Consider the following 27,638-nt stretch of genomic DNA (forward strand, 5'->3'; position numbering starts at 1 on the left):
GACGGAGCAAAGGTGTTCAGCGAAATGATCGTCGAGTCTGCGCTTGGTCTCGCCGGTATATAGGAGACATTGAGGCGTTTTCACCAATGGGACATTCACAGACAATAGCATATCGCCACAAATTAAGGGATTGTTTCATTTAAAATGGAGGTGGGCAGAAATGTCTTGTGTCAGTGGATAGTGGACCTATGGAATTCTCTATCCTGAGGTTGGTAGAGGCCAGTAATCGGTGGCGGAAGAAACAATTGAGCTCTTGGGACTCAGAACGTTGAGTTGAACAAACCCAGGTAACTAGCTTTTACAGCTTCTTTAAGGTACAGAGTTTTACAACATGGAGGCAGGGATCGCGTTAATGTGCGGGGATCGCTGGTCGGTGTGGACTCGGTGGGCCGAAGGGCCTGTTTCCGCGCTGTATCTCTCTGAACTCTTTAAAAAACCTCTAACATTAACAGGTTTTATCACACCGACAGCACCACTACTTGTGTCACTCAGTCACATTTGGTCCACACTCTATCATGGTGTGCAGGAAGGAACTGCAGAGGAACTATCTTTGTACTGAAGATAGGCACAAAATGTTAGAGTAACTCAGTGGATCAGGCAGCAAACTCTGGAGAAAAAGAATAGGTGACATTTCTTTTTTTTTCTTCTTCTTTTTTTTCGAGTTGGAACCCTTCCTCAGACTGAAAGTAGAGGTGGGACGAGGGGGGAAATAAATTGGAGGTGAGGATAGGCCGGAAAACATCAGTGCCAACAAACGGGATGACCTCAGGAAGGGTGAGGCCCATAATGGCCTTTTGTTGGCTGGAGAAAGGGTGATAACAAGAGGGATACGAGGATGCGAACAATGGGCAAGATTGGTGAAGGAGGTGGAGGATAGAACCAGGAGTTACTTGTAATTAGAGAAACCAATGTTCATACCACTGGGATGTAAGCTGCCCAATCGAAATATGAGATGCTAAGAATAAAGGGGAGGCCATTTAAAACTGAGATGAGAAAAAAACCTTTTCACCCAGAGAGTTGTGAATTTGTTGAATTCTCTGCCACAGAGGGCAGTGGAGGAAAATTCACTGGATGAATTTAAAAGAGAGTTAGATAGAGCTCTAGGGGCTAGCAGAATCAAGGGAGATGGGGAGAAGGCAGGCACAGCTTACTGATTTGTGGATGATCTGCCATGATCACAATAGATGGAGGTGCTGCCACAAAAGGCCAAATGGCCCCCTCCTGCAGCTATTTTTTATGTTTCTATGTATCTATGCTGTTCCTCCAATTTGCGTGCGGCCTCACTCTGACAGTGGAGGAGGTCCAGTACAGAAAGGTGAGTGTGGGAATGGGAAGGTTTAGTTTTGAGATACAGCATGCAGTCTGTCCGATCATTGATCACCCTAGTCTGTCCGATCATTGATCGCACTAGTTCTACATTATTGTTGTAGGCAAAAGAATAGTGGACTAGGAAATAGGGATGTGGATTGTGCTGATGTGGTGACACGGAACTGCAGACAAAGCCTAAAAGTAGGGACATGAAGTTTCAGGAACGTCTTTGATTATGTTATCGTGTGTACCCAACATTGTAACAGAAAATTGGATCTACTGTCATTTAAGGTAGACACAAAATGCTGGAGTAACTCAGCGGGAACAGGCAGCATCTCTGGATAGAAGGAATGGAGACTTTTCGGATCAAAACCCTTCTCAGAGTCAGGGGAGAGGGAGGCACAGAGATAAGGAGGTTAGGATCTCTATGTCTCCCTCTCCCCTGACACAATCTGAAGATGGGGCTTGACCCCGAAACATCACCCATTCCTTCTCTCCAGAGATGTTGCCTGTCCCGCAGAGTTACTCCAGCATTTCGTGTCTACCTTCGGTATAAATCAGCAACTGCAGTTCCTTCCTAGACATTTCTACTATCATTTAACTTAGACTTGTGGATCATCATTTTATTCCGTAATCAAGACCTAGTTTGTTACTTAATTAAGCCTTTCTGTAACCTCCATTCTGTAATCAAGACCTTGTTTCACTGTTAATCATCTGTTTCTGTGTAGTCTTCTCAGCTGTGAATATAAAAGCTGTGCCAAAGTCACGCTCAGGCGATCAGCTTTGAGTGGTCTCCTGGCCTGCACCAGTTTTAATAAATCGGCCATTACTTCGAACACCAACTCTGTATGGCCTTTCCATCTGCTCCGACAGTTATCCCACTTTCTTATCCACTCTCTGCACGGCAGGGCCAATTTCACTGCGGCTAATTAACCTACACATGTCTTTGGAGTGTGGGAAGAAATAGGAGCACCCGGAGGAAATCCATGCGGTCACAGAGGGAACATGCAACCTCCACACAGGAAACACCCCAGGTCAGGATCGAACCCGGGTTCCTGGCACTCCGAGGCAGCAGCTCTACCAACTGCACCAATGTGCCGCCCAAGTCATTAAGTCATGTAGATCTTCCCTTTGTTCTCGCCAACCCTCTCGCTGAAAACAAGTTCCAACCTTTTCTGGGTCTGTTGAAAGGTCATTAGTCTAGTTTAGTTTAGTTGGGAGATACAGTTTGTAGGTCTCCTCTCTGAATTTAATGTGCACATTGTGGCTGACCCACTGGAGCAGGTTAAATATTCACTGTCTCAGTTTAGATTTAGATTTAGAGATTCAGCGCAGAAACAGGCCCTTCGGCCCACCGGGTCCGCGCCGCCCAGCGATCCCCGCACACTAACACTATCCTACACCCACTAGGGACAATTTTTACATTTGCCCAGCCAATTAACCTACAAACCTGTACGTCTTTGGAGTGTGGGAGGAAACCGAAGATCTTGAAGAAAACCCACGCAGGTCACGGGGAGAACGTACAAACTCCGTACAGTACAGCACCCGTAGTCAGGATCGAACCTGAGTCTCCAGCGCTGCATTAGCTGTAAGGCAGCAACTCTACCGCTGAGCCACCGTGCCGCCCCTGTTGGAAGGGGAAAAATACAGGCACTGTAGAACTGAAATTTAAAAAAAACAATAGTGGAATTACTCAGCAGATCAGGCAGCATCGCTGGAGGGAGAAGCACAATTAATAGTAAGACTATTAACGGTACGGTGACATAGCTTGCAGCCTCAAGGTTCAGTCCTGACTACGGATGCCGTCTGCATGGAGTTTGTATGTTCTCCCTGTGGCCTCATGGGTTTTCTCCGAGATCCTGCTCCAATGGGTCAGCCACAATGAGCGCAAATCTGATAATTAGTCTTAACGTAAAGATTAACTGGTTAAATTCAGAGAGGATGCTTCCCCTCTTCCAACAGGCAAAAAGGTACAGAAGTGCGAAAACACACACCACCAGATTCAGGGACAGTGAATATCAGGCAACTGAATCATCCTACCACAACCAGAGAGCAGTCCTGAACAACTTATCTACCCCATTGGTGACCCTCGGACTAACCTTGATCGGATTTTGCTGGCTTTACCTTGCACTGAATGTTATTCCCTTATCATGTATCTGTACACGGTTACGAATCATGTATTGTCTTTCTGCTGACTGGATAGCACGCAACAAAAGTCTTTCACTGTACCTCGGTACACGTGACAATAAGCTAAACTGAACGGAACTGAACTGAACCTTGACTGTGGTGTCTCAGAGATGAGGTTAAATTTCTTCCTGCAGAGGATGGTGAATCTTTAGAATTCTCTACCGCGGAAGAGCATGATAGCTCAATCTTTATGTTTCATCAAAACTGAGATAGATTTCTGGGCATTATGGTGGTGGCACGGTGGCACAGCGGTAGAGCTATTGCCTTACAGAGCCAGAGATTCAGGTTAGATTCTGATGACTGGTGCTGTCTATATGGAGTTTGTTCGTTCTCCCCGTGACCTGTGTGGGATTTCTCCGAGATCTTCAGTTTCCTCCCACAATCCATAGACGTGCAGGTTTGGAGGTTAACTGGCTTGGTTATAAATGTAAAATTGTCCCCAGTGTGTAGACACAAAATGCTGGAGTAACTCAGCGGGTCAGGCAGCATCTCTGGAGAGAAGGAATGGGTGATGTTTCGGATCGAGACCCTTCTTCAGATTGAAGAAGGGTCTCGACCCGAAACGTCACCCATTCCTTCTCTCCAGAGATGCTGCCGGACCCTCCTGAGTTATTCCACCATTTTGTGTCTACCTTCGATTTAGACCAGCATCTGCAGGTTTTTTTTTCCTACACATTGTGTCCCTAGTGTGTGTCGGGTAGTGTTAAGGTGCGGGGATCGCTGGTCAGTTGGACCCGGTGGGCCGAAGGGCCAGTTTCCGCGCTGTATCTCTAAACTTAGCTAAAACATTAAGCGAACCCAGGGTTATGGGGGATTGTGCTGAAAAATGCGGTGAAGTGGAAGGTCAGCCGTGATTTTGATGAATAGTGGAGGAAGCTCAAATGGCCGGTTATGTTCTTTGGAAACAATTACTCTACTTCAGACTCCACTTAACAACCGGTTGCCAGGAGAACAGAGCAAAATGCTTCCTGGAGATCCTCAAAACCTCCTTGAAACAGAAAATACAACGTTCTCTTCCACACTGGGGAGTTCCCAGCTGAAGACTGTTGATGTTGCCAGGGAAATGTACAATAAGGCATCGGTCGCACTGAGTCGATCATGGAAGCCAGATGTAAAAGCGATCTTATTGAGATGTATTGGATCACGAGGGGAATAGAAAGTGTGAATGCACACAATCTTTTACCCAGAGTGGGGGGGATCAAGAACCAGAGGACATGAGTTGAGAGGAGAAAGATTTATTGGTAACCTAAGGGGCAACTTATTCACACAGAGGGTGGTGGGTATACACCAGCTTCTTTCCTCTATTATCAGGCTTCTGAACGGTCCTTCCATGAGCTATGGTACTGTCTGATTCACCTCCGCCCCATTGAGGACAATGAACGTTGTGGAACTGATGTGCGACCTTGCTGAGAACTACATTCTGCACACTATAACTTCCCCTTTGCACTTTACACTGTAGTACTGATTAAATTGATGGTATCTCTGTATGGTATATCTGATTTGTTTGGATACCATGCTAACCAAAGCTTTTCCCCGTACCTCGGTACATGAGACAACAATAAACCTAAAACTATTCAATATCTCTTGTAATCTGACTTTAGAGCCCAGGTGATATATTGTACAGCTCCCAAGCTCTATACAGCCCTTCTCAGTGACGATCGCAATGCATGCACTGTGGTTCAATGGTGCTTTATTTGTCACATGTACAACTTGGGTCGCCAACTGTCCCATATTAGCCGTGACATCCCATATATTGGGCTAAATTGGTTTGTCCCGTACGAGACCGCCCTTGTCCTGTATGAGGCCCAGAGGGCGCTGTAGGCCTGGACACTGTAGGCCCGGACACTGTAGGCCCGGACACTGTAGGCCCGGACACTGTAGGCCCGGACACTGTAGGCCCGGACACTGTAGGCCCGGACACTGTAGGCCCGGACACTGTAGGCCCGGACACTGTAGGCCTGGGGGCTGCTGTAGGCGTAGCAACCCGCCTCCAGGTCCGGACGGCTGCCATTTGTGGAGCGCTAGCACGTGGCCACTGGCTGGGTGAGGTCACGTGGGTGCAGGGCGGTGACATCACCCTTTGTCGCTTATTTGGGAGTGCGAAAGTTGCCAACCCTAATACAACTGCATTCTTGGTGCACTCGAGCAGTTCCCCCTCCCTCTCCTTCTCCCCCTCCTTCTCCCCCTCTCTCTCCTCTCACCTTCAACCCCTTTCCCGCACCATCTCTCTCTCTCCCTCTCTCACTTACACACACAAACATCAATACTTGATGACATAATAATCATTAAAATGTGTGATTGATAGGTATTTGTTAGGCAAAGGCATAAAATAATTTAGAGTCAAGGTGTATGGATGGGGTTAGAATAAAAGTCAACTATGAACGTTGGTACTGGCTGAATATCTTAATATTGAGTCCAAATATTAAATTCAAATGGAATGAATTTGAGACTGAGTGCTATAGACTGACATATTTAGAACCATCAGACCAGAGATTAATTTATTTGTGTGAGAACAAACTGCAGACACTGGTTTAAACCGAAGAAAGACACAAAAAGCTGGAGTAACTCAGCGGGACAGGCAGCATCTCTGGAGAGAGAAGGAATGGGTGACGTTTCGGGTCGAGACCCTTCTTCAGACTTAATTTATTTGTAGAGGTTTGCTATAAATTTTGTGTTTTTCTACATGACATTGTAGCGACCATAGGGATTGGTCCTGAGAGTCGAACCCTCGGATTGGCCAGCTAGGTCAGGTGGTGGTTTTGGCGCCCAAAACCAGTCAGTGGGAAGAGAACTTCGAAGCGAACAGTTTGATTTAATGGTTGTCTGTAATTTCGTTTGTTATACTTTGTAATCGAATATTGCTGCCGCAATAAACTTCTTTAATAAAGAACAAGCCTCCAGACTCGCCATATTGGTGACCCCGACGTGATCTAGCCGATCATCTACCATGGAGGGACAAGACGCCCCTCCTGCGGCTCCAACGCCCGGCGTACCGCAGCTAAACGCGGTCAGCGTTCATCTTCCTCCGTTTTGGGCACATCAACCCCACCTTTGGTTTGCCCATGCAGAAGCCCAGTTCCACCTAAGAAACATCTCGGTGGATGAGACGAAGGATTATTACCTGGTCAGCACCCTACCGCCCGAGATGTCCGCGCGGGTGATGCAGTTCATCACCTCCCCTCCTGCAGACGACAAGTACGAGGCGCTGAAGGTACTCATGCTTCGAACCTTCGGTTTCAGTAGGCGTAAGCGAGCTGAGAGGCTTATGCACCTACCGGATCTTGGAGATCGGCTGCCGTCCGCCCTCATGGCTGAAATGTTGGCGCTGGCAGGTGAGCACAAGGATTGCCTCATGTTCGAGCAGGCATTTCGAGAGCAACTTCCAGAAGACGTTAGGCTTATGCTCACGGATTGTTCTTTTAAGGACCCCGTGGCATACGCGGAGAAAGCCGATGCGCTCATGGCGTCCAAATCGAAAAAACATACCTCGATCAACAGGGTCTCGGCTCCATCGGGCAGCCCGCAGCGGCACCAAGATGGCGCCGCGACTCCCGCCATTTCTCCAAAACCCCGCCAAAAAGATCCGCACAAGCGCGGCTGGTGCTATTATCATCTGAGATGGAGTGGAGAAGCCCGCGACTGCCGCTCGCCTTGCACCTTCTCGGGAAATGCCTCGGCCGATCGTACGTAGAGGCGGTTGCGATTGGCCAGAACCGACGCCTCTATGTCCGAGATCGATTCACGGACACAGAATTCTTGGTCGACACGGGAGCCATAGTCAGCATCGTGCCGCCGACCGACCTCGAAGCCCGATCGGGTAAGAAAGGGCCCACCCTCATCGCGGTTAACGGTAGCCCCATCCGCACGTATGCTACATGGGCAATGTCTCTGTCTTTAGGTACCCGCACGTACAAATGGTCGTTTATCGTCGCGGAAGTCGGTCAAGCGATCCTGGGCGCAGATTTCCTCTGGGCCTTTTTGCTAGTTCCCGATGTCCGAGGTAAAGGCCTTCAACCCTCCACTAGCAGCGATGAGCCCGCTGGTCCACCGCCGGCCACCCCGCCCAGCCCGACTGTCCAGGCCGTCGTTGCGGCCTCCGGCCCGTATGCTGCGGTCCTGGCTGAGTTTCCGGAGCTGCTCGCTCAGCGTTTCGACGCCCCTTCTGCAAGACACGGCATTATCCATCACATTCCCACCGAGGGGCCCCCCGTTTTCGCACGGGCCCGGAGGTTGCCGCCGGACAAACTCAAGGTGGCACGTGAAGAATTTCAGAAGATGGAACAAATGGGCATTGTCCGTCGGTCCGACAGCCCGTGGGCCTCTCCGTTGCATATGGTCTCCAAAGCATCTGGGGGGTGGAGGCCATGTGGAGATTACCGGCGCCTTAACGCCGTCACCACGGCAGACCGCTACCCCATACCGCACATCCAGGATTTTTCGTCCGGGCTGGAAGGTGCCGTAGTATTCTCCAAAATTGATTTGGTGCGGGGCTACCACCAGATTCCTGTGCATCCGGGAGACATACCAAAGACTGCCACGATCACTCCGTTCGAGTTGTTCAAATGGTTGCGTATGCCTTTCGGTTTGAAAAATGCGGCACAGGCTTTCCAGCGGCTTATGGACCGTGTGGGTCGGGATTTGTCTTTTGTTTTCATTTATTTGGATGATATCCTGGTCGCCAGTCGCTCGGTGCGAGAACACCTGGTCCATTTGCGGACAGTGTTCAAGCGGCTTCAAGACCACGGGCTCATCATACACCCCTCCAAATGTCAATTTGGCCTCCCCTCTATTGATTTCTTAGGACACCGGATCACCTCAGCCGGCGCTACTCCTTGGCCTGACAAAGTGGAGGCTGTTCGTGCCTTCCCGCGACCCACCACGGTAAAGGGGTTGCAGGAGTTCGTGGGGATGGTGAATTTCTATCACAGGTTCGTGCGGGTCATGCGTCCACTCTTCCAGTGTCTCGCAGGCAAACCTGTAGAGTTGGAGTGGTCCGCGGCCGCTGAGACGGCCTTTGAGGCAGCTAAAGTGGCTCTGGCATACGCCACCATGCTTGTCCACCCAAGCGCCTCCGCCCCCACGGCCCTGACGGTCGATGCGTCGGACGTGGCGGTGGGAGGGGTTTTGGAACAGCATGTAGATGGCAGTTGGCAGCCCTTGGCGTTTTTCAGCCGACAGCTTAACACGGCTGAGCTGAAGTATAGCGCCTTTGACCAAGAGCTTCTGGCTCTCTTTTTAGCTGTCCGCCACTTTAGGTATTTTTTAGAAGGCCGCCCATTTGTGGCCTTTACGGACCACAAACCGTTGACTTTTGCTTTTTCGAAAGTGTCCGACCCTTGGTCGGCCCGCCAGCAGCGGCACCTGACTGCCATCTCAGAGTTTACTACCGATGTTCGCCACGTCGCGGGTAAGCTTAATGCCGTTGCTGACGCCCTGTCGCGGCCAGCCATTTCCCCAATTTCAGCGGTGGAATGCGAGGTGGATTTCCAGGAACTTGTGGAGGCACAGCGCCTGGCAGACACTGCCTCAGCATACCAGTCCACCACTTCGGGATTGCAGTTGGCCCAAGCAGCTTGCGGGCCTGCGGGTACAAAAGTCTGGTGTGATGTTTCCCTTCCCCGCCCTAGGCCGGTGGTGCCGGCCGCCCTTCAGCGCCGGGTGTTTGATGCCATTCATGGGCTGGTGCACCCGTCCATTCGCTCCACCTCTGCGTTAGTAGCCGCTAGGTTTGTGTGGCATGGCCTGCGGAAGCAAGTCGCCGCTTGGGCCCGTTCCTGTGTTCCCTGCCAGACCGCGAAAGTTCACCGGCATGTCCAACCTCCGGTGCAGGAGTTTGCGGTCTCTGCGGTCCGTTTTTTCCATATTCACGTTGATTTAGTTGGACCCTTGCCTTCCTCCAGAGGCTACACTCACCTACTCACGGTGGTTGACCGATTTACCCGTTGGCCGGAGGCTTTCCCGTTGTCCGACACCTCCGCCGCCTCTTGTGCCCGGGTCCTGGCCCTCCATTGGGTGGCCCGCTTCGGTGTTCCATCCATTATTACCACCGACCGGGGGCCCCAGTTCACCTCTACCCTTTGGGCTACGCTAGCGGAGCTGTACGGTTCCCGGTTGCAGCAGACCACGGCGTACCACCCACAGGCTAATGGGCTCGTGGAGAGGTTTCACCGGCAACTTAAGGCGGCCCTCAGTGCGCGGCTGGACAGCCCTGACTGGGTAGACCAGCTCCCCTGGGTCCTTTTGTGGCAAAATGGCGGCACTGCCCTAGCAGCTGCCGCTCACCTGCGGTCCATTTGTCTTTGTGTTTTTGTTGGTTTTTTTTGTCTTAATTGTAGTTGTGATGTGGTGTTTTTGTGTTTGTGTACTATGTGTGTATGTGGGGGGGAGGGGGAAACTAACACTGTAAATATGTGTCCCTTCAGAACGGAGACCCGACCTTTGTTTTCTGGGCCGTGTCTCCGTTCCTGCTGCGGCCTACCATCGGCCCAACTCCTGGAGCTGTCGGCCTCCAGGGCTCTGGTTCGCAGAGCCCGCGGATCGGACTTACCACCACCGGAGCCGGCCGTCTTCGGAGGCTGCGGGAGCAGCTGCGACTCGCCTTAGGCTCGGGCCGCGTGGATGCTGACATCGGGAGCTCCGGCAGCGGCAGCGTGTTCGCCCGCCCCGGATCGCGGGGCATGGGGCGCGGACATTTCACCGTCCGGCGCGGCCTAGGATGGCCGCGGGATATTTCTCTGCTGGGCGGGGGCTTCAATGTCGGGAGCCACGACCGCCCCGACGTGCAACAACAGCGGCAGCAGCGTGTTCGCCCGCCCCGGATCGGACTTATCAACGGCAGAGCCGGCCGTCTTCGGAGGCTGCGGGAGCGGCTGCGACGCGACGCGCCTTGGGCTCGGCCCGCTGTGGACCGTCCGGTGCGGCCTGCAACCACAACAACCTGACTGCGGCGAGGCACAGCGGGAGAAGGGAAAGACATTGTGGCCTTCCATCACAGTGAGGAGAGAGAGGACTGGAGGAGACTCACTGTGATGGATGTTTCTTTGATGGATGTTTCTTTTTTTGTGTGTTTTTGGGGTTGGGTGGTTTGAGTGCCTGTTTGATGCTTTTATTGTTGGACTGTGTTTTTGGGGGTTTTGGGGTGTGTGATTTGAATGCCTATTTAATGCTTTTATTGTTGGACTGTGTTTTGGGGTTGGGTAATTTTGGGTGCCTGTTTAGTGCTTTTATTGTTGGACTGTGGGTGATTGAATTAACATTTTGTTCAAGATGGCCGCGCCGTTGTGTTTGGCTGCCTGCCACTGTATGTTTCTTTTTTTTCCTGGTCAGATGTGCAGCACTTTGGTCAACGTGGGTTGTTTTTAAATGTGCTATACAAATAAATTGACTTGACTTGACTTGACTTTTGGGCATCCATACTGCTTCTAAGCAAGACCGCGGAACTTCGTCCGCGGAACTGGTATATGGCTCGCCGCTCAGAGTGCCCGGGGACTTCCTTCCGGAGTCCTCTGGTCAGCAGCTCTCGGTTCCGTCGGTTTTCGCATCCCTCCGGGCGCGAGTGGGTTCCCTGGCTCCGGTCCCTACTTCACGTCACCGGTGTCCCATGGTGCATGAACCGCCTGCCTTGAAGGACTGTGAATTTGTGTTTCGGCGTAGAGATGCCCATCGTTCCCCGTTGCAGAGGGTCTATGAAGGACCGTTCCGCGTGTTGCGTAAAGGGACGGTCACTTTCACCCTAGATGTTGGGGGCAGGAGTGAGCTCGTCTCCGTGTCCAGGCTCAAACCTGCACACTTGGATCAGGACCACCCTGTCCTGGTCGGTCAGCCGCCTTGGCGGGGCCGCCCTCCTGCAATTCCACCTGACCCGGGACCCCCTGCTCCTCTGGTGCCTGCAGCGCCTCTCCTTACTCGTTCTGGTCGCGAAATCCGGCTCCCTGCTAGATTCCGTACCTCGGGTTCTGGGGGGGGGGTCATGTAGCGACCATAGGGATTGGTCCTGAGAGTCGAACCCTCGGATTGGCCAGGTGGCCCAAAACCAGTCAGTGGGAAGAGAACTTCGAAGCGAACAGTTTGATTTAATGGTTGTCTGTAATTTCGTTTGTTATACTTTGTAATCGAATACTGCTGCCGCAATAAACTTCTTTAACAAAGAACAAGCCTCCAGACTCGCCATAATATATTGCAATTCTGATTTTAGACATTTTGGCAAGTTTTATTGAATGATAAAAAAAGGATTTACTTGAAATCCTGTTGGATTTTGGACCTTTAAGTGTACCAGATTAGTAAGAAGAGCACTTTATCAACAATGCCTTAGAGACACAAGGAGCTGCAGATCCTGACCACGGGTGCTGTCTGTACGGAGTTTGTGCGTTCTCCGCGTGACCTGCGTGGGTATTCTCTGGGTGCTCCGTTTTCCTCCCACACTCCAAAGACGCAAGGGTTTGTAGGTTAATTGGCTTCAGTCAAAAAAAATTGTAAATTGCTCCTAGTATGTGTGTAGGATAGTATTAATTTGCTGGTCGGCACGGAACCAGTGAGGCGAAGGGCCTGTTTCCGCGCAGTACTTCTAAAACTAAAACTAAAAACCCATCAGAGGACCAAGTGGAAACAGGGAAGCAAATGGCAGGGGAATCCACTTTTACTGGTTTTGAAAGCCTTTGAAAGAATCTGTCAATGCAATCTTCTTCAATAACCCGCTGCTAATGCGGGTACGAGTTGTGCGAGTTTTGCACTGTGCAGCGTAATAGCTGGGTTAACTGCTGACGCAGAGCGTGTGTTGTGTGCAAGAAGGAACAGCAGATGCTGGTTTACAGCGAAGATAGACACAAAATGCCGGAGTAACTCAGTGGGACAGGCAGCAGCTCTGGAGAGAAGGAATGGGTGACCTTTCGGGTCTAGCGACTCGACCCGAACCGACACCCATTCCTTCTCTCCAGAGTTGCTGCCTGTCCCGCTGAGTTACTCCAGCATTTTGGGTCTTCCTACGGGGCATGCGTTGCTGAGTTCGGAGAGTTTTTTCAATGTATATATTTGCAAATTACAATTAAAACACAAAGTACTTGTGTTATAACTCCAGGATAAGCGTTCAACTAAGAAAACCAAGCCCAAAACCAAAGCGTTATCTAACTATCTAACTGAATATGCCAACTTATGCTAAGGACAACAAATAACTCCATATGCAAAAACAGCTACCTACATGTTAACTAGCTCTTAAAAATACTAATGAAGTAGATCGAAGCATAGAACATAGAAACAGAGAAAAAACATCCAGGAGTAGGCCATTCAGCCCTATGAGCCAGCACCACCATTCAATATGATCATGGGTGATCATCCAGAATCAGTATTCCATTCCTGCTTTCTCCCCATATCCCTTGATTCTGTTAGCCCTGAGAGCTATATCTAACTACTAGACCAAGTGGACCCGTTGGGCCCAAACCTCTCCTGCATTGGTGCAGCACCCTCTCCTCCCCCATTCCCCCCTCTCCTCCCTTCTCCCCCTCCCTCCCTCCCTCTCCCCTCCCCTTCCCTCCACACCCCTCCCTCCCCTTTCCTCTGCCCCTCCCCTCCCTTCCCCTCCCCCACACCATCCCCCTTACCTCCCTCCCTCCCTCCCTCCCTCCCTCCCCTCCTCCCTCCCTCCCCTCCTCTCTCCTCCTTCCCTCCCCTCCCCTCCTCCCTCCCTCCCCTCCTCCCTCCCCTCCCCTCCTCCCTCCCTCCCCTCCTCTCTCCTCCTTCCCTCCCCTCCCCTCCTCCCTCCCTCCCCTCCTCTCTCCTCCCTCCCTCCCTCGGATAGATTTAAACATTAAAATGTGAATAACTTAAAAAATATAACACCAATTTCAATAAAACTACCATTTTTACCATTAAAGTGACGACGGTGAGTAAGGTGGGCCTAAAATTGTTGCGTTATCATGTACCGTTTTGGCTGAAGTTCAGTCACAAACAAGATAACAAACGAGAGTTTTAGTATATAGATAATCATATACAAACAAGAATATAATTGGGGTTAACAAGTGGGCACCTCCCTTCACTGGTGTTTAGTTGTGTTAGACCCATGACACCTCGGGAAGGCTCAACAGTTGGTTCTGGCATCCCAGAACAAGCGCCCTCAATACCTGCTCTCACCACCCATGCTGCCAGTATCTACGAAACAAAGCTGCAGCTAATTAGTTTACTCAAACAAGTGGGGTGGCACGGTGGCGCAGCGGTAGAGTTGCTGCCTTACAGCGAATGCAGCGTCGGAGACCCGGGTTCGATCCCGACTACGGGTGCTGCCTGTACGTTCTCCCCGTGACCTGCGTGGGTTTTTCTCCGAGATTTTCGGTTTCCTCCCACGCTCCAAAGACTGACAGGTATGTAGGTCAATTGGCTTGGTAAATGTAAAACATGTCCCTAGTGTGTGTTGGACAGTGTTAATATGCGGGGATCGCTGGTCGGCGCGGTCCCGGTGGGCCGAAGCATCTGTTTCTGCGCTGTATCTCTAAAAAAAAACTAAACTAAACCTGCATCTTATCTTCCACTTGCCCTAGCCCATCATTAAACTTGTAACACCACTAATATCACCCTTGCATAAGCCTGGGATACACATGCACAGACTACGTAAGGACACTCTCACTGTACTGAGTAGCTCCTTCAGTGACAGACTCCTTCACCCCAAGTATGTGAAGGAGAGATATCGGAGGTCCTTCCTTCCCGCTGCTGTGAGACTGCACAACCATCACTGCTCCCAGCAGACCAGTCAACACACCAGTCAACAGTTAAAAAAAAAACAGTAAATGATGACAATTATCCTTATCTTTATTTTTATTTATAATGAATGTCTCTTGCTATCCACTTTGCTGCGGTAACACTGCAAATTTTCCCGGTGTGGGACAAATAAAGGAATATATTATTATTATATTAATACATAATATATTTTACCACTTGGTGGTGTAGTGAGCTAGCTTATTAGCTGCTGCACTTCATAACAATCCAGCTCTGGCCAAAAGGGAGATAAGTGAGCAATTTTGCCATCAATCACTGCAGTGTTGTTGGGTCAGGTACATAATTTCACTCGTGTAATTATCATCCGTTAATGCATTTCACTGGAAAATTATACCCGCCTTTATCGGGAGATGTAACTGCTGTTTTGCTTAAATCCTGTTTCCCCCAGTTCTGTGAGCCGAACAAACTCCAAATTGATTTTAGGCGGAAATTTGACCTTAATCCTCTGCTAAACGTGCGATATATAAAAAGATTTTGCATTTTGAAATCCGCTTTTGAAACTTGTCTTCTCAGATTTCAACAGCGCTTACAGTAACCGTATCACATGCCATGCAAATGTCAGAGAATCGCAAGGGGCCAGACACTGAAACAGTGTCTTTCAGCAGAGTCTGAATGCCCGTTTACTGAGTGGCCTAGAATGGATTTCCAGGTGCGGTATCAATCAACTCTTCCCTGCTCTGCGCATAAAATCAATGTGAAATCAAATCAGTGAATGAGTGTTAGAGTGAGTGTGAGAGTGGGTGCGTGTGTCAGTGAGTGAGCAACGCGTGTCAGTGAGTGAGTGCGAGAGTGAGCGAGTGAGTGTGAGTGAGTGTGTCAGTGAGTGTGAGTGAGTGTGTCAGTGAGTGATGAGCGAGTGTGTGTGTCAGTGAGTGATGAGCGAGTGTGTGTGTCAGTGAGTGAGTGAGTGTGTCAGTGAGTATACGTGAGTGGGTGTGTGAGTGAGTGAGTCAGTGTGAGTGAGTGTGTCAGTGAGTGGGTGCGTGACTGAGTGTGTGCGTGATTGCGTGAGTGAGTCAGTGTGTGTCAGTGTGTGAGTGAGTGTGTCAGTGAGTATACGTGAGTGGGTGTGTGAGTGAGTCAGTCAGTGTGAGTGAGTGTGCCAGTGAGTGTGTGCGTGATTGCGTGAGTGAGTCAGTGTGAGAGTGAGTGTGTGAGTGGGAGCGAGAGCGTGTGTGTCAGGGAGTGAGTGAGTGAGTGAGCAACGCATGTGTCAGTCAGTGAGCGAGTGTGTCGGTGAGTGCGTGCGTGCATGCGTTCACCATTGGGAGTGTGCCTTCAAGACCTGAATGCTGACGCGGCGGTGTTAAATTCCGAGTTCTCCCATCAGGCTACCGCGAGTCACGGCGTCAGGCGGAAGAGGGCTCTGCCCGAGCCGGCTGCCTGCCCCTTTTCCGGGGTTATGTCCGCGCGTCCGGATGGTATTAAAGAAAGACCACGCGCTGTCCACGGGCACTCTGGGGGATTTCCGTGACCACTGGGCACCGCGGGGGGTGGAATGCATCCTTAATAAGGATTGTGAAATAGTTATTCAAGAATATTTGATTTACTTGTACTATGTGGTGGTGGGTTATGCTTTGAATTATTTAGTGCTGTAAATAGCTTTGTAAATACTCGAATAAATCTATTTTTCGTTTGTTTTTTTAAAGTGCCTGGATGCATCGGAACATAATGCATCATTTTCTTTCTTTGGAAGGACATTATGCCAATGCTTTTGCACAGCTGATGGCAGCTAATTTATCAGATTTTGCAGGGATCTCAGTTTGGCTCCAGTGCTCGATGCAACAATGTGTTTACAAAGCAAAAAATAAAGTCCAAATTCTACGCAACTGAAAATTCAGCTGAAGCAGCAGAATATTTCAAAGTCCGCCTGATGCCACTATCCCCAGATGCAGACAAGCCTTGTTCACATAGCTCACCACTGAACCCGAGGTTCACTCTGTGCCTCCCGGCTATGGAGAATACCACAGAGCCATGAAGTGGGTGCTGACTACCCAGTATAACAGATTCAAAACATACTCAATACATTCATTGCATTATAATCATCATTCATATGAGCCAAAGGGTGGTGAATCTGTGGAATTCATTCCCACAGATGGCAGTGGAGGCCAAGTCAATGGATATTTGTAAGGTGGAAAATGACAGATTCTTCAATAACAAGGGTGTCGGGTTATGGGGAGAAGTCAGGAAAATGGGGTTGAGAGGAAAAAAGATAGATCAGCCATGACTGAAATGCGGAGTAGACTTCGTGGGCCAAATGGCCTAATTCTGCTCCGAGAACATGAAAATAACAGATGATCTAGAATAGTTGCTTCAGCACAACGAACATTTCCCTGGCTTTCAAATCAGCTTTACATTCCTCAACTCAGTGTCCTGTTATCACGATCTAATTTAGCATGATCATTTATAGATAAACTGTAAAGTGCCTCTTCCTCCTGGGAGAGCAAAGCAAGAATATGACATTGCAGCTTGAAAATAGATGTAATACTTTGCGATTACGGTGGAATTCACAGCAGATCCTTTACCTGTGTCAACAAGAAAAGAGGAGGCATTCTGAGATTCATTCTGCAAAATAAAATGGCTGCACTCCAGGCTAGTCAGAGGAGCTGAACCTATCTGTTCTCATTCTTCATACCTAGGATGAATGCGCAGAGCATGGGCCATGCATGTGGACAACTTCTTTATATATAAAAGTTTTTTGTTATTGTAGAAAGCAGGATAATGAAAGGCCAATCGGAAAGTTGTAAAAAGAATTAGAAGGAAGGGCGGCACAGTGGCGCAGCGGTAGAGTTGCTGCCTTACAGCGTTTACATCGCCAGAGACCCGGGTTCGATCCCGACCACGGGTGCTGTCTGCACGGAGTTTGTACGTTCTCCCCGTGACCGCGTGGGTTTTCTCCGAGATCTTCGGTTTCCTCCCACGCTCCAAGGGCGCACAGGTTTGCAGGTTAATTGGCTCGGTATAAGTGTTAAATTGTACCCAGTGCGTGTTAATGTGCGGGGATTGCTGGTCGGTGCGGACCCTGTGGGCTGAAGGGCCTGTTTCAACTCTGTATCTCTAAACTAAACTAAAGTGGCACAGTGGTCCTAGATCTGCAATGCTCCGACATTAGTAGATTGATAGGATGTGGCTCTTGCACTTACCAGGCGTATTTAGAAGACGTGACTTCTTGCAGTGGTAGGCCATTTGCTGCTCGCAATAGTCCATGCTCTTAATCATAGCTTGAAGCTGCTCCATGCTGGCAGTGTAATTAAAGTGGGCGAGGTGAGGCCTTTCCGCACTGGAGCCTTGCACAGCCGTGAGCTCAGTGTTGTTGTGCTGGATCACCGTCCATGTTTTATCTTCTATTTTTTAAATTAAAAAATAAAAACATAATTATTTTTAAAAAACCCTAACACTGTGATCACCAGTGTGATTGATTGATAATGCCATTTGAACCAAGCCTCTCACATTCATTGAGTCGCACAACACAGAAACAGGCTCTTCGGCCCAACTGGTCCATGCTGTCCAAGATGCCCCGACTTATGTCAGCATGGACAACAAGCTGCCAGAGGAGGGAGTTGAGGCAGGGACTATCCCAAGATTTAAGAAACAGTTAGACAGGTACATGGATAGGACAGGTTTGGAGGGATACGGACCAAACGCGGGCTGGTGGGACTGGCGTAGCTGGGACATTGTTGGCCGGTGTGGGCAAGTTGGGCCAAAGGGCCTGTTTCCACACTGTATCACTCTATGACTCTACGACTCTATGGACAGATGTGTTAATTAAGCTGTCCTTTGTGTACAGAAAACATAGAACAGTTTTGCACAGGAACGGGGCCCTCTGGCCCACAATGTCCATGCCAAACATGATGCAAACTTAAATGAATCTCGTCTGTCTGTGTCAAAATGTGCCTGACCAGCACCTCATACACAATAGACAATAGGTGCAGGAGTAGGCCATTCGGCCCCTCGAGCCAGTACTGCCATTCAATGTGATAATGGCTGATCATCCACAATCAGTACCCCATTCCTGCCCTCTCCCCATACCCCCTGACACCACTATCATTAAGAGCTCTATCTAACTCTCTCTTGAAAGCATCAAGACAATTGGCCTCCACTGCCTTCTGAGGCAGTGAATTCCACAGATTTACAACTCTCTGAGTGAAAATGTTTTTCCTCATCTCCGTTCTAAATGGCCTACCCCTTATTCTTAAACTGTGCCCCCTTGTTCTGGACTCCCCCAACATTGGGAGCATGTTTCCTGCCTCTAACGTGTCCAATCCCTTAATAATCTTTTATATTTCAATAAGATCCCCTCTCATCCTTCTAAATTCCAGTGTATACAACCCCTGTCACTCTAGTCTTTCAACATACCACAGTCCCGCCATTCCGGGAATTAACCTAGTGAACCTACGCGGCACTCCCTCAATAGCAAGAATGTCCTTCCTCAAATATGGAGACCAAAACTGCACACAGTACTCCAGGTGTGGTCTCACTAGGGCCCTGTACAACTGCAGAAGGACCTCATAGAGCCTCAGCATTAAATCCCTGGGTTTGCATTCTAGTCCACTCGAAATAAATGCAAAAAGTGGCTCACCTGTCATGTTACAGTAGACAAGGAGAGGGCCGACAATGCCACTGCCATCGGGATCAATGGAGAAGAACCCTGAGGTGTTCCCTTTGTGTTTGTAAGCTTCACAAGACTGCTCATGGACCGCTACAGAGAGAGAGAGAGAGAACAAAATATACAGAATACGTGCAGCTTCAGTTCATTGACAACGCGATTTAAACAAACAAATTATTTAAGTTGGAAATAATTCTGCAAAGCGCCGAGCACTAAATGTTTACGATCACTTTCGATCAAAGATAGACGTCGATAAATAAATTCTGTATTTTTCTAAAGAAAAGTCAAACCTTGAAAGGGAGATTTAGCTGAAGTTTTATTGATCGAGAAGATTATCGATAAGCTCTGGTTTACGAGCCAGTGGTGAGGATTTTAAATGATTAATAACAGAGTGTGGGGAAACCTCATTTATGCATCGAGTTGCTGGAAAAAGGAATGTGTTGGTACGTTGAGTGACTGAGTGACCATTCAATAGACAATAAACAATAGACAATAGGTGCAGGAGGAGGCCATTCGGTCCTTCGGGCCAGCACCGCCATTCAATGTGATCATGGCTGATCATTCTCAATTAGTATCCCATTCCTGCCTTCTCCCCATACCCCCTGACTCCGCTATCCTTAAGAACTCTATCTAGCTCTCTCTTGAACAATTCTACTGCTACGCCACTGGGCTGCCCATGTTCTGAATCCTCTTACTCATACAGCCTTCATTTTCTTAGGAAAGCCACACCACATTTTAGCAACACCCCATGGTTTTAGATGTGTAAATAATGAGTTGTTCTGGTTGGTTCACTGATAAGAAAAATATTCACCCTCTTACAGATGCACCATAGAACCCATCCTGTCAGATTGCATCACAGGTTGGTTTGGGAACAGTTCTGCTCAAATTGCAGAGAGTTGAAGATGTAGCCTAATCCATCACACAGACCAGACTCCCCACCAACGACTCCATCTACACTTCACACTGTCTCGGGAAATCAGCCAACATAATCAAAGACTTGTCCCACCCCGGTCATTCCTTCATCTCCCTGTTCCCGTCAGAAAGAAGATACAGAAGCTTGGAAGTGCACACCATCAGACTTTTCTGAATAAATATTTGACGTCCAATGAAGATATAAAGTAGAAAGAGCACTGATGGCCATGAATTAACGTTGATTGTCAAAGGAAAGAGCCAGCACAGACAGTGGAGACTGATGGTTCTTCTGTATGAGAAGCTGCTTATAGAATTGTAACTGGTCCAACATAGAAGGAAGCGATCACTCTATTGAGCTCCTGTTGGGCTTTGGTGTGGGTGGTACAGTTATTCTCATGCCTCAGAGAGACGCAATAAGCTGGAGTGATTCAGCGGGTCAGGCAGCATCTCTGGAGAAAAGGAATAGGTGACTTTTCGGGTCGAGACCGTCCTTCAGTTCAGTTCAGTGTCAGTTCAGTTTATTGTCATGTGCACCGAAGTACAGTGAGAGGCTTTTGTTGCGTGCTAACCAGTCAGCGGAAAGACAATACACGATTGCAATCAAACCATTTACAGTGTATGGACACATTATAGCCATTGTATTACAATCTAGCCATTTACAGTGTACAGATACATACTGAGGTAATAACGTTTAGTGCAAGGTAAAGCCAGCAAAATCCGATCAAGGATAGTCTGAGGGTCATCAATGAGGTAGATAGTGGTTCAGCACTGCTCTCTGGTTGTGGTTGGATGACTCAGTTGCCTGATAACAGCCGGAAAGAAACTGTCCCTAGCTGGAGTTCTGCAATTGTGTTCTTTCCTATCACTCTTATCTACTTGTGTGGGAAGGAACTGCAGATGCTGGTTTAAACCGAAGATTGACACAAAAAGCTGGAGTAACTCAGCGGGACAGGCAGCATCTCTGGAGAGAAGGAATGGGTGATGTTTTGGGTCGAGACTCTTCTTCATGCTCTTATCTACTTTATGTTTAAGCACCGGGGGAAAGGAGGGGCAGTGAAAGATATTTTACACAGAGGGTGGTGGGTGCCTGGAATGCACAGCCAGGGGTGGTGGTGGAAGCAGAAATGATTGTGGTGTTTAAGAGGCTTGTAGATCGGTGCATGTGTAGCGACCATAGAGAATGGTCCGGGTCGTCGAACCCTCAGATTGGCCAGCGAGGTCACGTGTGAACGCGACCGTGGGGATTGGTCCAGAGAGCGACATCGCTGATTGGCCAGCGTGGTCATGTGCGCTTTTGGCGCCCGAAATGTTTAGTTCGGCGAAGTCTTCGAAGAAGACAGTAAGTTTTTGATGGTTGTCCTTTACCTTGTTGTTTAACTCTGTATTCGAATATTGCGGCTGCAATAAACTTCTTCTACAACCAACAAGTTTTCGGACTCGCCATATTGGTGACCCCGACGTGATCTGGACGATCACCGACTATGCAGGAACACGACGCCTCGTTGTTGATTGCCGCGCCTGGCACACCGGAGTTAAGCGCGGTAAGCGTTCACCTTCCGTTGTTTTGGACACATTCACCGCAATCTTGATTTGTCCACACCGAAGCTCAATTTCATATAAAGAAGATATCGGACGACTCGACGATGTATTACTACCTCGTCAGCGCTCTATCACCGGAGACGACCACACGCGTGATGCGGTTCATCGTTAATCCGCCTGCGGAAAGCAAGTACGAGGCCATGAAGAAAGTGTTACTGCGAACCTTCGGGTTTAATAGGCATGATTGCGCTGCAAGACTTCTGCACCTACCGGACCTCGGAGATCGACGGCCTTCCGTTCTCATGGCCGAAATGATGATGCTAGCCGGTGAGCATACGGATTGCCTTATGTTCGAACAGGCATTCCGAGAGAAGCTTCCTGAGGATGTCCGACTGCTGCTCACGGATTGTTCTTTTAAGGACCCCGAAGCATATGCAGCGAAAGCGGACGCGCTCATAGCGGCTAAAAACAAGGCAAGCGGTTCGATCAACAAGGTCTCGACATCAGTGACCACGCCACAGCGACATCAAGATGGCGCCGCATCTCCCGCCAGTTCTCCGAAAGCCCGCCAAAAAGATCCGCACAAGCGCGGCTGGTGCTATTATCACCTACGATGGGGTAGCGAATCCCGCAACTGCCGCTCACCTTGTACCTTCGCGTGAAATGCCTCGGCCGATCGTACATAGGGGCAGTTACGATTGGCCAGAACCGACGCCTCTATGTCCACGATCGATTCACGGACACAGAATTTTTGGTGGACACGGGAGCCATCGTCAGTATAGTGCCGCCGACCGACCTCGAAACCAGAACGGGTAAGACAGGTCCCACCCTCATCGCGGTTAATGGCAGCCCCATTCGCACTTTCGGTATACGAAAGATGTCCCTTGTGCTAGGCCTCCGCACGTACGAATGGCCATTCATCATAGCAGACGTCAGACAAGCGATCCTGGGCGCAGATTTTCTCTGGGCTTTTTCACTGGTCCCTGATGTCCGCGGTAACGACCTCCGACCCTCCGCCGGCGAGGAGCCCGTCGCTCCGACAATCGCCTCCCCGCCCAGCCCTACTGTCCAGGCCGTCGTCGCAGCCCCTGACTCGTATGCTGAGATCCTGGCGGAGTTTCCAGAGCTGTTCATCCAACGTTTTGACAACGTTTTGACACATTCTCTGCCTCAGAAGGCAGTGGAGGCCAATTCTCTGAATGCATTCAAGAGAGAGCTAGATAGAGTTCTTAAGGATAGCAGAGTCAGGGGGTATGGGGAGAAGGCAGTAACGGGGTACTGATTGCGAATGATCAGTCATGATCACATTGAATGGCGGTGCTGGCTCGAAGGGCCGAATGGCCTCCTCCTGCACCTATTGTCTATTGTCTATTGTCTATTGCAACCTGAGAGCAGTCCTAAACTACTTGTATCTCACCGGGAACACTCGGACTATCTTTGATCGGACGTTATTGGCTTTACGCTGCGCTAAACGTTATTCCCTGTCATGAATGGCTCGATTGTAATCGTGCATTGTCTTTCCACTGGCTGGTGAGCACGCAACAAAAGCTTTTCACTGTACCTCGGTACACGTGACAATAAATTGAACAGAACTGAGGTTTTGGGTCAAAACCTGCATCAGGACTGAGAGGGAAGAGGATGATTGTCAGTGATAGCAGTGCGGTGGTGGTGGCGGGGCAAGTGGATTATGGTAGTGGGGTAGAGAGTGATAGGTGATAGTTAGAACCAGGTGTGTAATGGGGGTCAGAGAGGTGGCGGTTATGAACTAAGAGTGAAGGAAACGAGACGAGTGTTTGCAGATTACCCACACCCTCTACTGCTCTTCTCCCACATAACTCTTGTTATATTCAAGATTCCAGCATCTGAGCATCTTTTGTCCTCAAAGGCTTTTTCATGGGTTTTCATGCAGCTCATAACTGTTCACTGTGTTGAAAAGGTATTCTGAGATCATAAGATCATAACACACAGGAACAGAAGTAGACCATTCAGCCCATTGAGTCCGCTCTGCCAAGCCCGATCATGGCTCAAACATCTTTCCCTCTCAATGCCCTTCTCCTGCCTTCTCCCCTTAACCTTTGACGCTTTTACAAATCGAGAATCTATCAAACTCTGCTTTAAAAAAAATACTAGACCAAGTGGACCCGTTGGGCCCAAACCTCTCCTGCATTGGTGCAGCACCCTCTCCTCCCCCACTCCCCTCTCCCCTCCTCCCCCCACACCCTTCCTCCTCCCTCCTCCCCTCCCCCTCCTTCCTCTCTCCCTCCCCCTCCCTCCCTCCATACCTCCCCTTCGCCTCCTCCCCTCCTCCCTCCCTCCCTCCCTCCCTCCACCTCTCGCCCACCCTCCTCCCCCTCCCTCTCCATCCCCCTCCCTCCCTCCTCCTCCCCTCCCCCCTCCCCCTCTCCACTCCCCTCCCCCCCTTTCCCACCCCCCCAACCATCCCTCTCAACCCTGCTTATCCTCCCTCCTTCCCTCTCTCTCCCCCCACCCTCCCTCCCTAGGAGATAGATTTAAACTTTAAAATGTGAATAACTTAAAAAATATAACACCGATTCCAATGAAACTTCTTCCATTGGCACCAAAGGGACGACGGTGAGTAAGGTGGGCCTAAAATTGTCGTGCTATCGTGTACCGTTTGGCCTGTAGTTCAGGAACAAACAAAAGACTGTTTCAGATCGGGAGCCTTCTTCAGACAAAGCAAAGAATGGAGATTCATTGAAAGAATATGCAGCTGAGACAATTGAACCTTTTGTTTGAAAGTAATAGAAAATCTACAACGCATCTCAATTTTTCTTTTCGGCACTTGATCAATAGCCCTGAGGGCATAGCCCTTGAAATACATCTCCAAAGTAATTATTTTGATTATGCTTTTGATTTCTGCTTCCTACGCACTTCCGGACAGTTGTCTTGTGATCTCGACAACGTCTGAGTGAAAAACTATTTTCCTCATTTCCCCTTCAATATTTCCAGCAATTATTTTAAACGTTTTCTCTCTGGTGTTAGATGCCTCTGCAAAGGTAAATGGCTTGGTACATAGAACAGTACTTTGCAGAAACAGGCCCTTTGGCCCACAATGTCTTTGCTGACTATGATGCCGTTATCTAACCTCCTCTGCCTGCTCTTGATCTTTTTCCCTCCAAATACTGCAATATCCATGTGTCCATCTAAAAGCCTTCTAAATTCCACCATATCAGCGTCCACCACATGTCTTCGCTTTGAGCCAGCATCTACAGTTCCTCCCTACACCACTCCTGGTTGCGTGTTTGAGGCAAACAACACTCTCTGTATTCAGTTTAATTTAGAGATACAGCGCGGAAACAGGCCCTTCGGCCCACCGAGTCCACGCCGACCAGCGATCCCCGCACACAACACTATCCTACACACACTAGGGACAATTTGCATTTATACCAAGCCAACTAGCATACAAACCAGAACGCCTTTGGAGTGTGGGAGGAAACCAGAGTGTGGAAACCAACCAGCGATCCCCACACATTAGCACCATCCTACAAACTGGGGGACAATTTACAATCTTTACCGAAGCCAGTCAATCCACAAACCTGTGCGTCTATGGAGTGTGGGAGGAAACCGGAGCACTGGAGAAAACACGGTCACGGGGAGAATGTGCAATCTCCGTACAGACTGCACCCGTAGTCAGGATCTAACCTGGGTCTCTGGCACTGTAAGGCAGCAAACCTACCACTGTGCCACCGTGCCACCCTGTGTAAAAGATCTGCCCAGCATATCTCCTTCTGGCCCTCTCACCTTAAAGCCATGCCCTCTAGTCTTTGACATTTCCACCCGACGAAAAACAATTTGTTTATCCTCTGCATGCCACTCACAATTAAATATACTTCCACTAGGTCGCCCCCTCAGCCTCCAATGCTCCAGAGACAACAATCCAAGCTTGTCCAACCTCTCCTTATAGCACTCTCTAATCCAGGCGGCATTCTGTTAAACCTCCTCCGTACCCTTTCCAAAATCTCCACATCCCTCCCCTAATGGGGTGACCAGAACTCCACGTGATACACCAAATGTGGGCGAACAAAAGTCCTATAAAACATCTTCTTATTTGCTCCATCTTGTCCTCTGATAATACCATAAACCTCAATGATGTCTCCCCGCCAGCCTTCTCAGTTCATAACATAGAGTCATAGAGTGATACAGTGTGGAAACAGGCCCATCGGCACAACCTGCCCACACCTGTCAACAGCTGCATGAGTCCCACCTCCCGCGTTTGGTCCATACCCCTCCAAACCTGTCCGATCCATGTACCTGTCTAACTGTTTCTTAAGTGTTGGGATAGTCTCTGCCTCAACTACCTCCTCTGGCAGCTTGTTCCATACACCCACCACCCTTTGTGTGAGAAAGTTACCCCTCAGACTCCTAACAAATCTTTTCCCCTTCATCTTAAACCTATGTCCTCTGGTCTTCAAATCACCTGCTCTGGGCAAGAGACTCTGTGCATCTACCCGATCTATTCCTCTCATGATTTTATACACAAAATAAATCAAAACAACTCTAGTTTAAATATTTCCCAATCTTGGCAACATTCTCCTAAAGCCCCTGTCCCACATAGGCGATTTTTAATGTGACTACAGGTGACTAGACTGTGGCCACACGGTCGCCCGGGTGTCGCCTGTACGGTCGTGAGTCGTCTCCAAAGAGTCGTAGCGTTTTTCTGGTCGCCGCTGGATTTTGAGACGTTTAATATTTTTCGGCGACTGTTGGTTTGACGGCAATGATCGTAGCTTGACGTCTCCTGACGTAGGTGCTGTCATAGGTTGTCGCCAGGTGACGTAGGTTGTCGCCGGTGCTGACTTCGGTGAATTCCATTGGCGACTACCTACGTCAACTGGCGACAGGTACCGGCGTCAAAACCGGAGGCCAAAATGACGTGAATTGTCTTCAGTTGTCTTCAATTGTTGCCGACAGGGTCGTAGCCTGTCGCGGGTAGATGTAAGTTGACTGCAGTTGTCGTAGGTCGTCGCCTGTGTGGTCGTAGGTTGTCGTAGGTGCGGTCGTAGGTGGACGTCCTAAGTCGCGACGATTGGGTTAGCCGGTTGTCGGTATATTGCCATAGCTTGACGTCGACTAGGTGATAGGTTGTTGTAGCTTGTCGTAGACATTGTCGTAGGGGGGACATTCCAGTCGCCGGTTTTTCAGCAACCTGCTACGACTATGACAGTCGCTGGCAGTCGCCTAAAAAATTGCCTAAGTGGGACAGGCCCTTTAATCTCCTTTGCACCCTCAGCAGTACAAACATTCTTGTCACGTGGTGGCCTGAACCACACACAGTATTCAAGCTACGATCTAAGTACAGTTCTGTGATAAACTCCATGTTATTATATTAAATGCTGGAAGTCATAAAGTAATTATTCCACAAGACAGTGGCAGAGTGGCACAGCTGGTGGAGCTGCTGCCTCACAGCGCCAGAGACCTGGGTTCGATCTTGACCACGAGTGCTGTCTGTGTGGAGTCTACACCTTCTCCGGGTGACTGTGTGGGTTTCCTCTGGGTGCTCCGGTTTCCTCCCACATCCCAAAGGCCTGCAGGTCTGTAGATGAATTGGCTCCTGTAAATTGCCTCTAATGTGTAGGATGCAAAACTAGGATAACCTAAAACTAGTGTAGAAACATAGAAACATAGAAAATAGGTGCAGGAGTAGGCCATTCGGCCCTTCGAGCCTGCACCGCCATTCAATATGATCATGGCTGATCATCCAACTCAGTATCCCGCACCTGCCTTCTCTCCATACCCCCTGATCCCTTTAGCGACAAGGACGAGATCTAACTCCCTCTTAAATATAGCCAATGAACTGGCCTCCGGTACGCGGTTGGCATTGATGGCACTGCCCTGAGCTGGTTCGCTTCGTACCTCAAAGATAGGAGTTTCGCCATCAACATAGGCAGTTATTCCTCTGCTCCAGCTAGCCTCTCCTGCGGAGTTCCACAAGGCTCCATCCTAGGCCCCATTCTCTTCTCTCTATACATGCTCCCCCTTGGCCAAATCATTCAAAGGCACGGCATTTCTTTCCACTGCTATGCCGATGACACTCAGCTTTACCTCCCCCTGAAACCCAACAACCAGTCAAATTTAAACAGCCTCTCACACTGCCTTGAGGACATAAAATGTTGGATGGCACAGAACTTCCTCCAATTAAATGAGAGCAAGTCTGAGGTCATCCTATTCAGCCCCCCCCCGACTCCATCAAATTGATAACAGGCAGTCTTGGAAGTCTATCCTGACTAGTCAAACCGCATGTCAAAAACCTCGGCATGATATTTGACTCTGCATTAAAATTTGATAAGCAAGTCAACGCTGTGGT

The 27,638-nt window shown here is 49.3% G+C and overlaps 1 protein-coding gene across 1 annotated transcript in view; it reads right to left on the reverse strand.

The window, feature by feature from the left end:
* Nucleotides 1-27,638, reverse strand: part of LOC144595738 (contactin-associated protein-like 5) — a 644,436-nt gene that overhangs the window by 264,006 nt on the left and 352,792 nt on the right. The window contains exons 12-13 of the mRNA XM_078403317.1: nt 18,836-18,955; nt 17,400-17,600 (exon numbers count right to left, since the gene is read on the reverse strand). Of these exons, the coding sequence (XP_078259443.1) occupies nt 17,400-17,600; nt 18,836-18,955 (321 nt within the window). The remainder of the gene's footprint in view (nt 1-17,399; nt 17,601-18,835; nt 18,956-27,638) is intronic.

Source organism: Rhinoraja longicauda, chromosome 8 (assembly GCF_053455715.1).
Source record: "Rhinoraja longicauda isolate Sanriku21f chromosome 8, sRhiLon1.1, whole genome shotgun sequence".
In the NCBI taxonomy this organism is placed as follows: domain Eukaryota; kingdom Metazoa; phylum Chordata; class Chondrichthyes; order Rajiformes; family Arhynchobatidae; genus Rhinoraja; species Rhinoraja longicauda.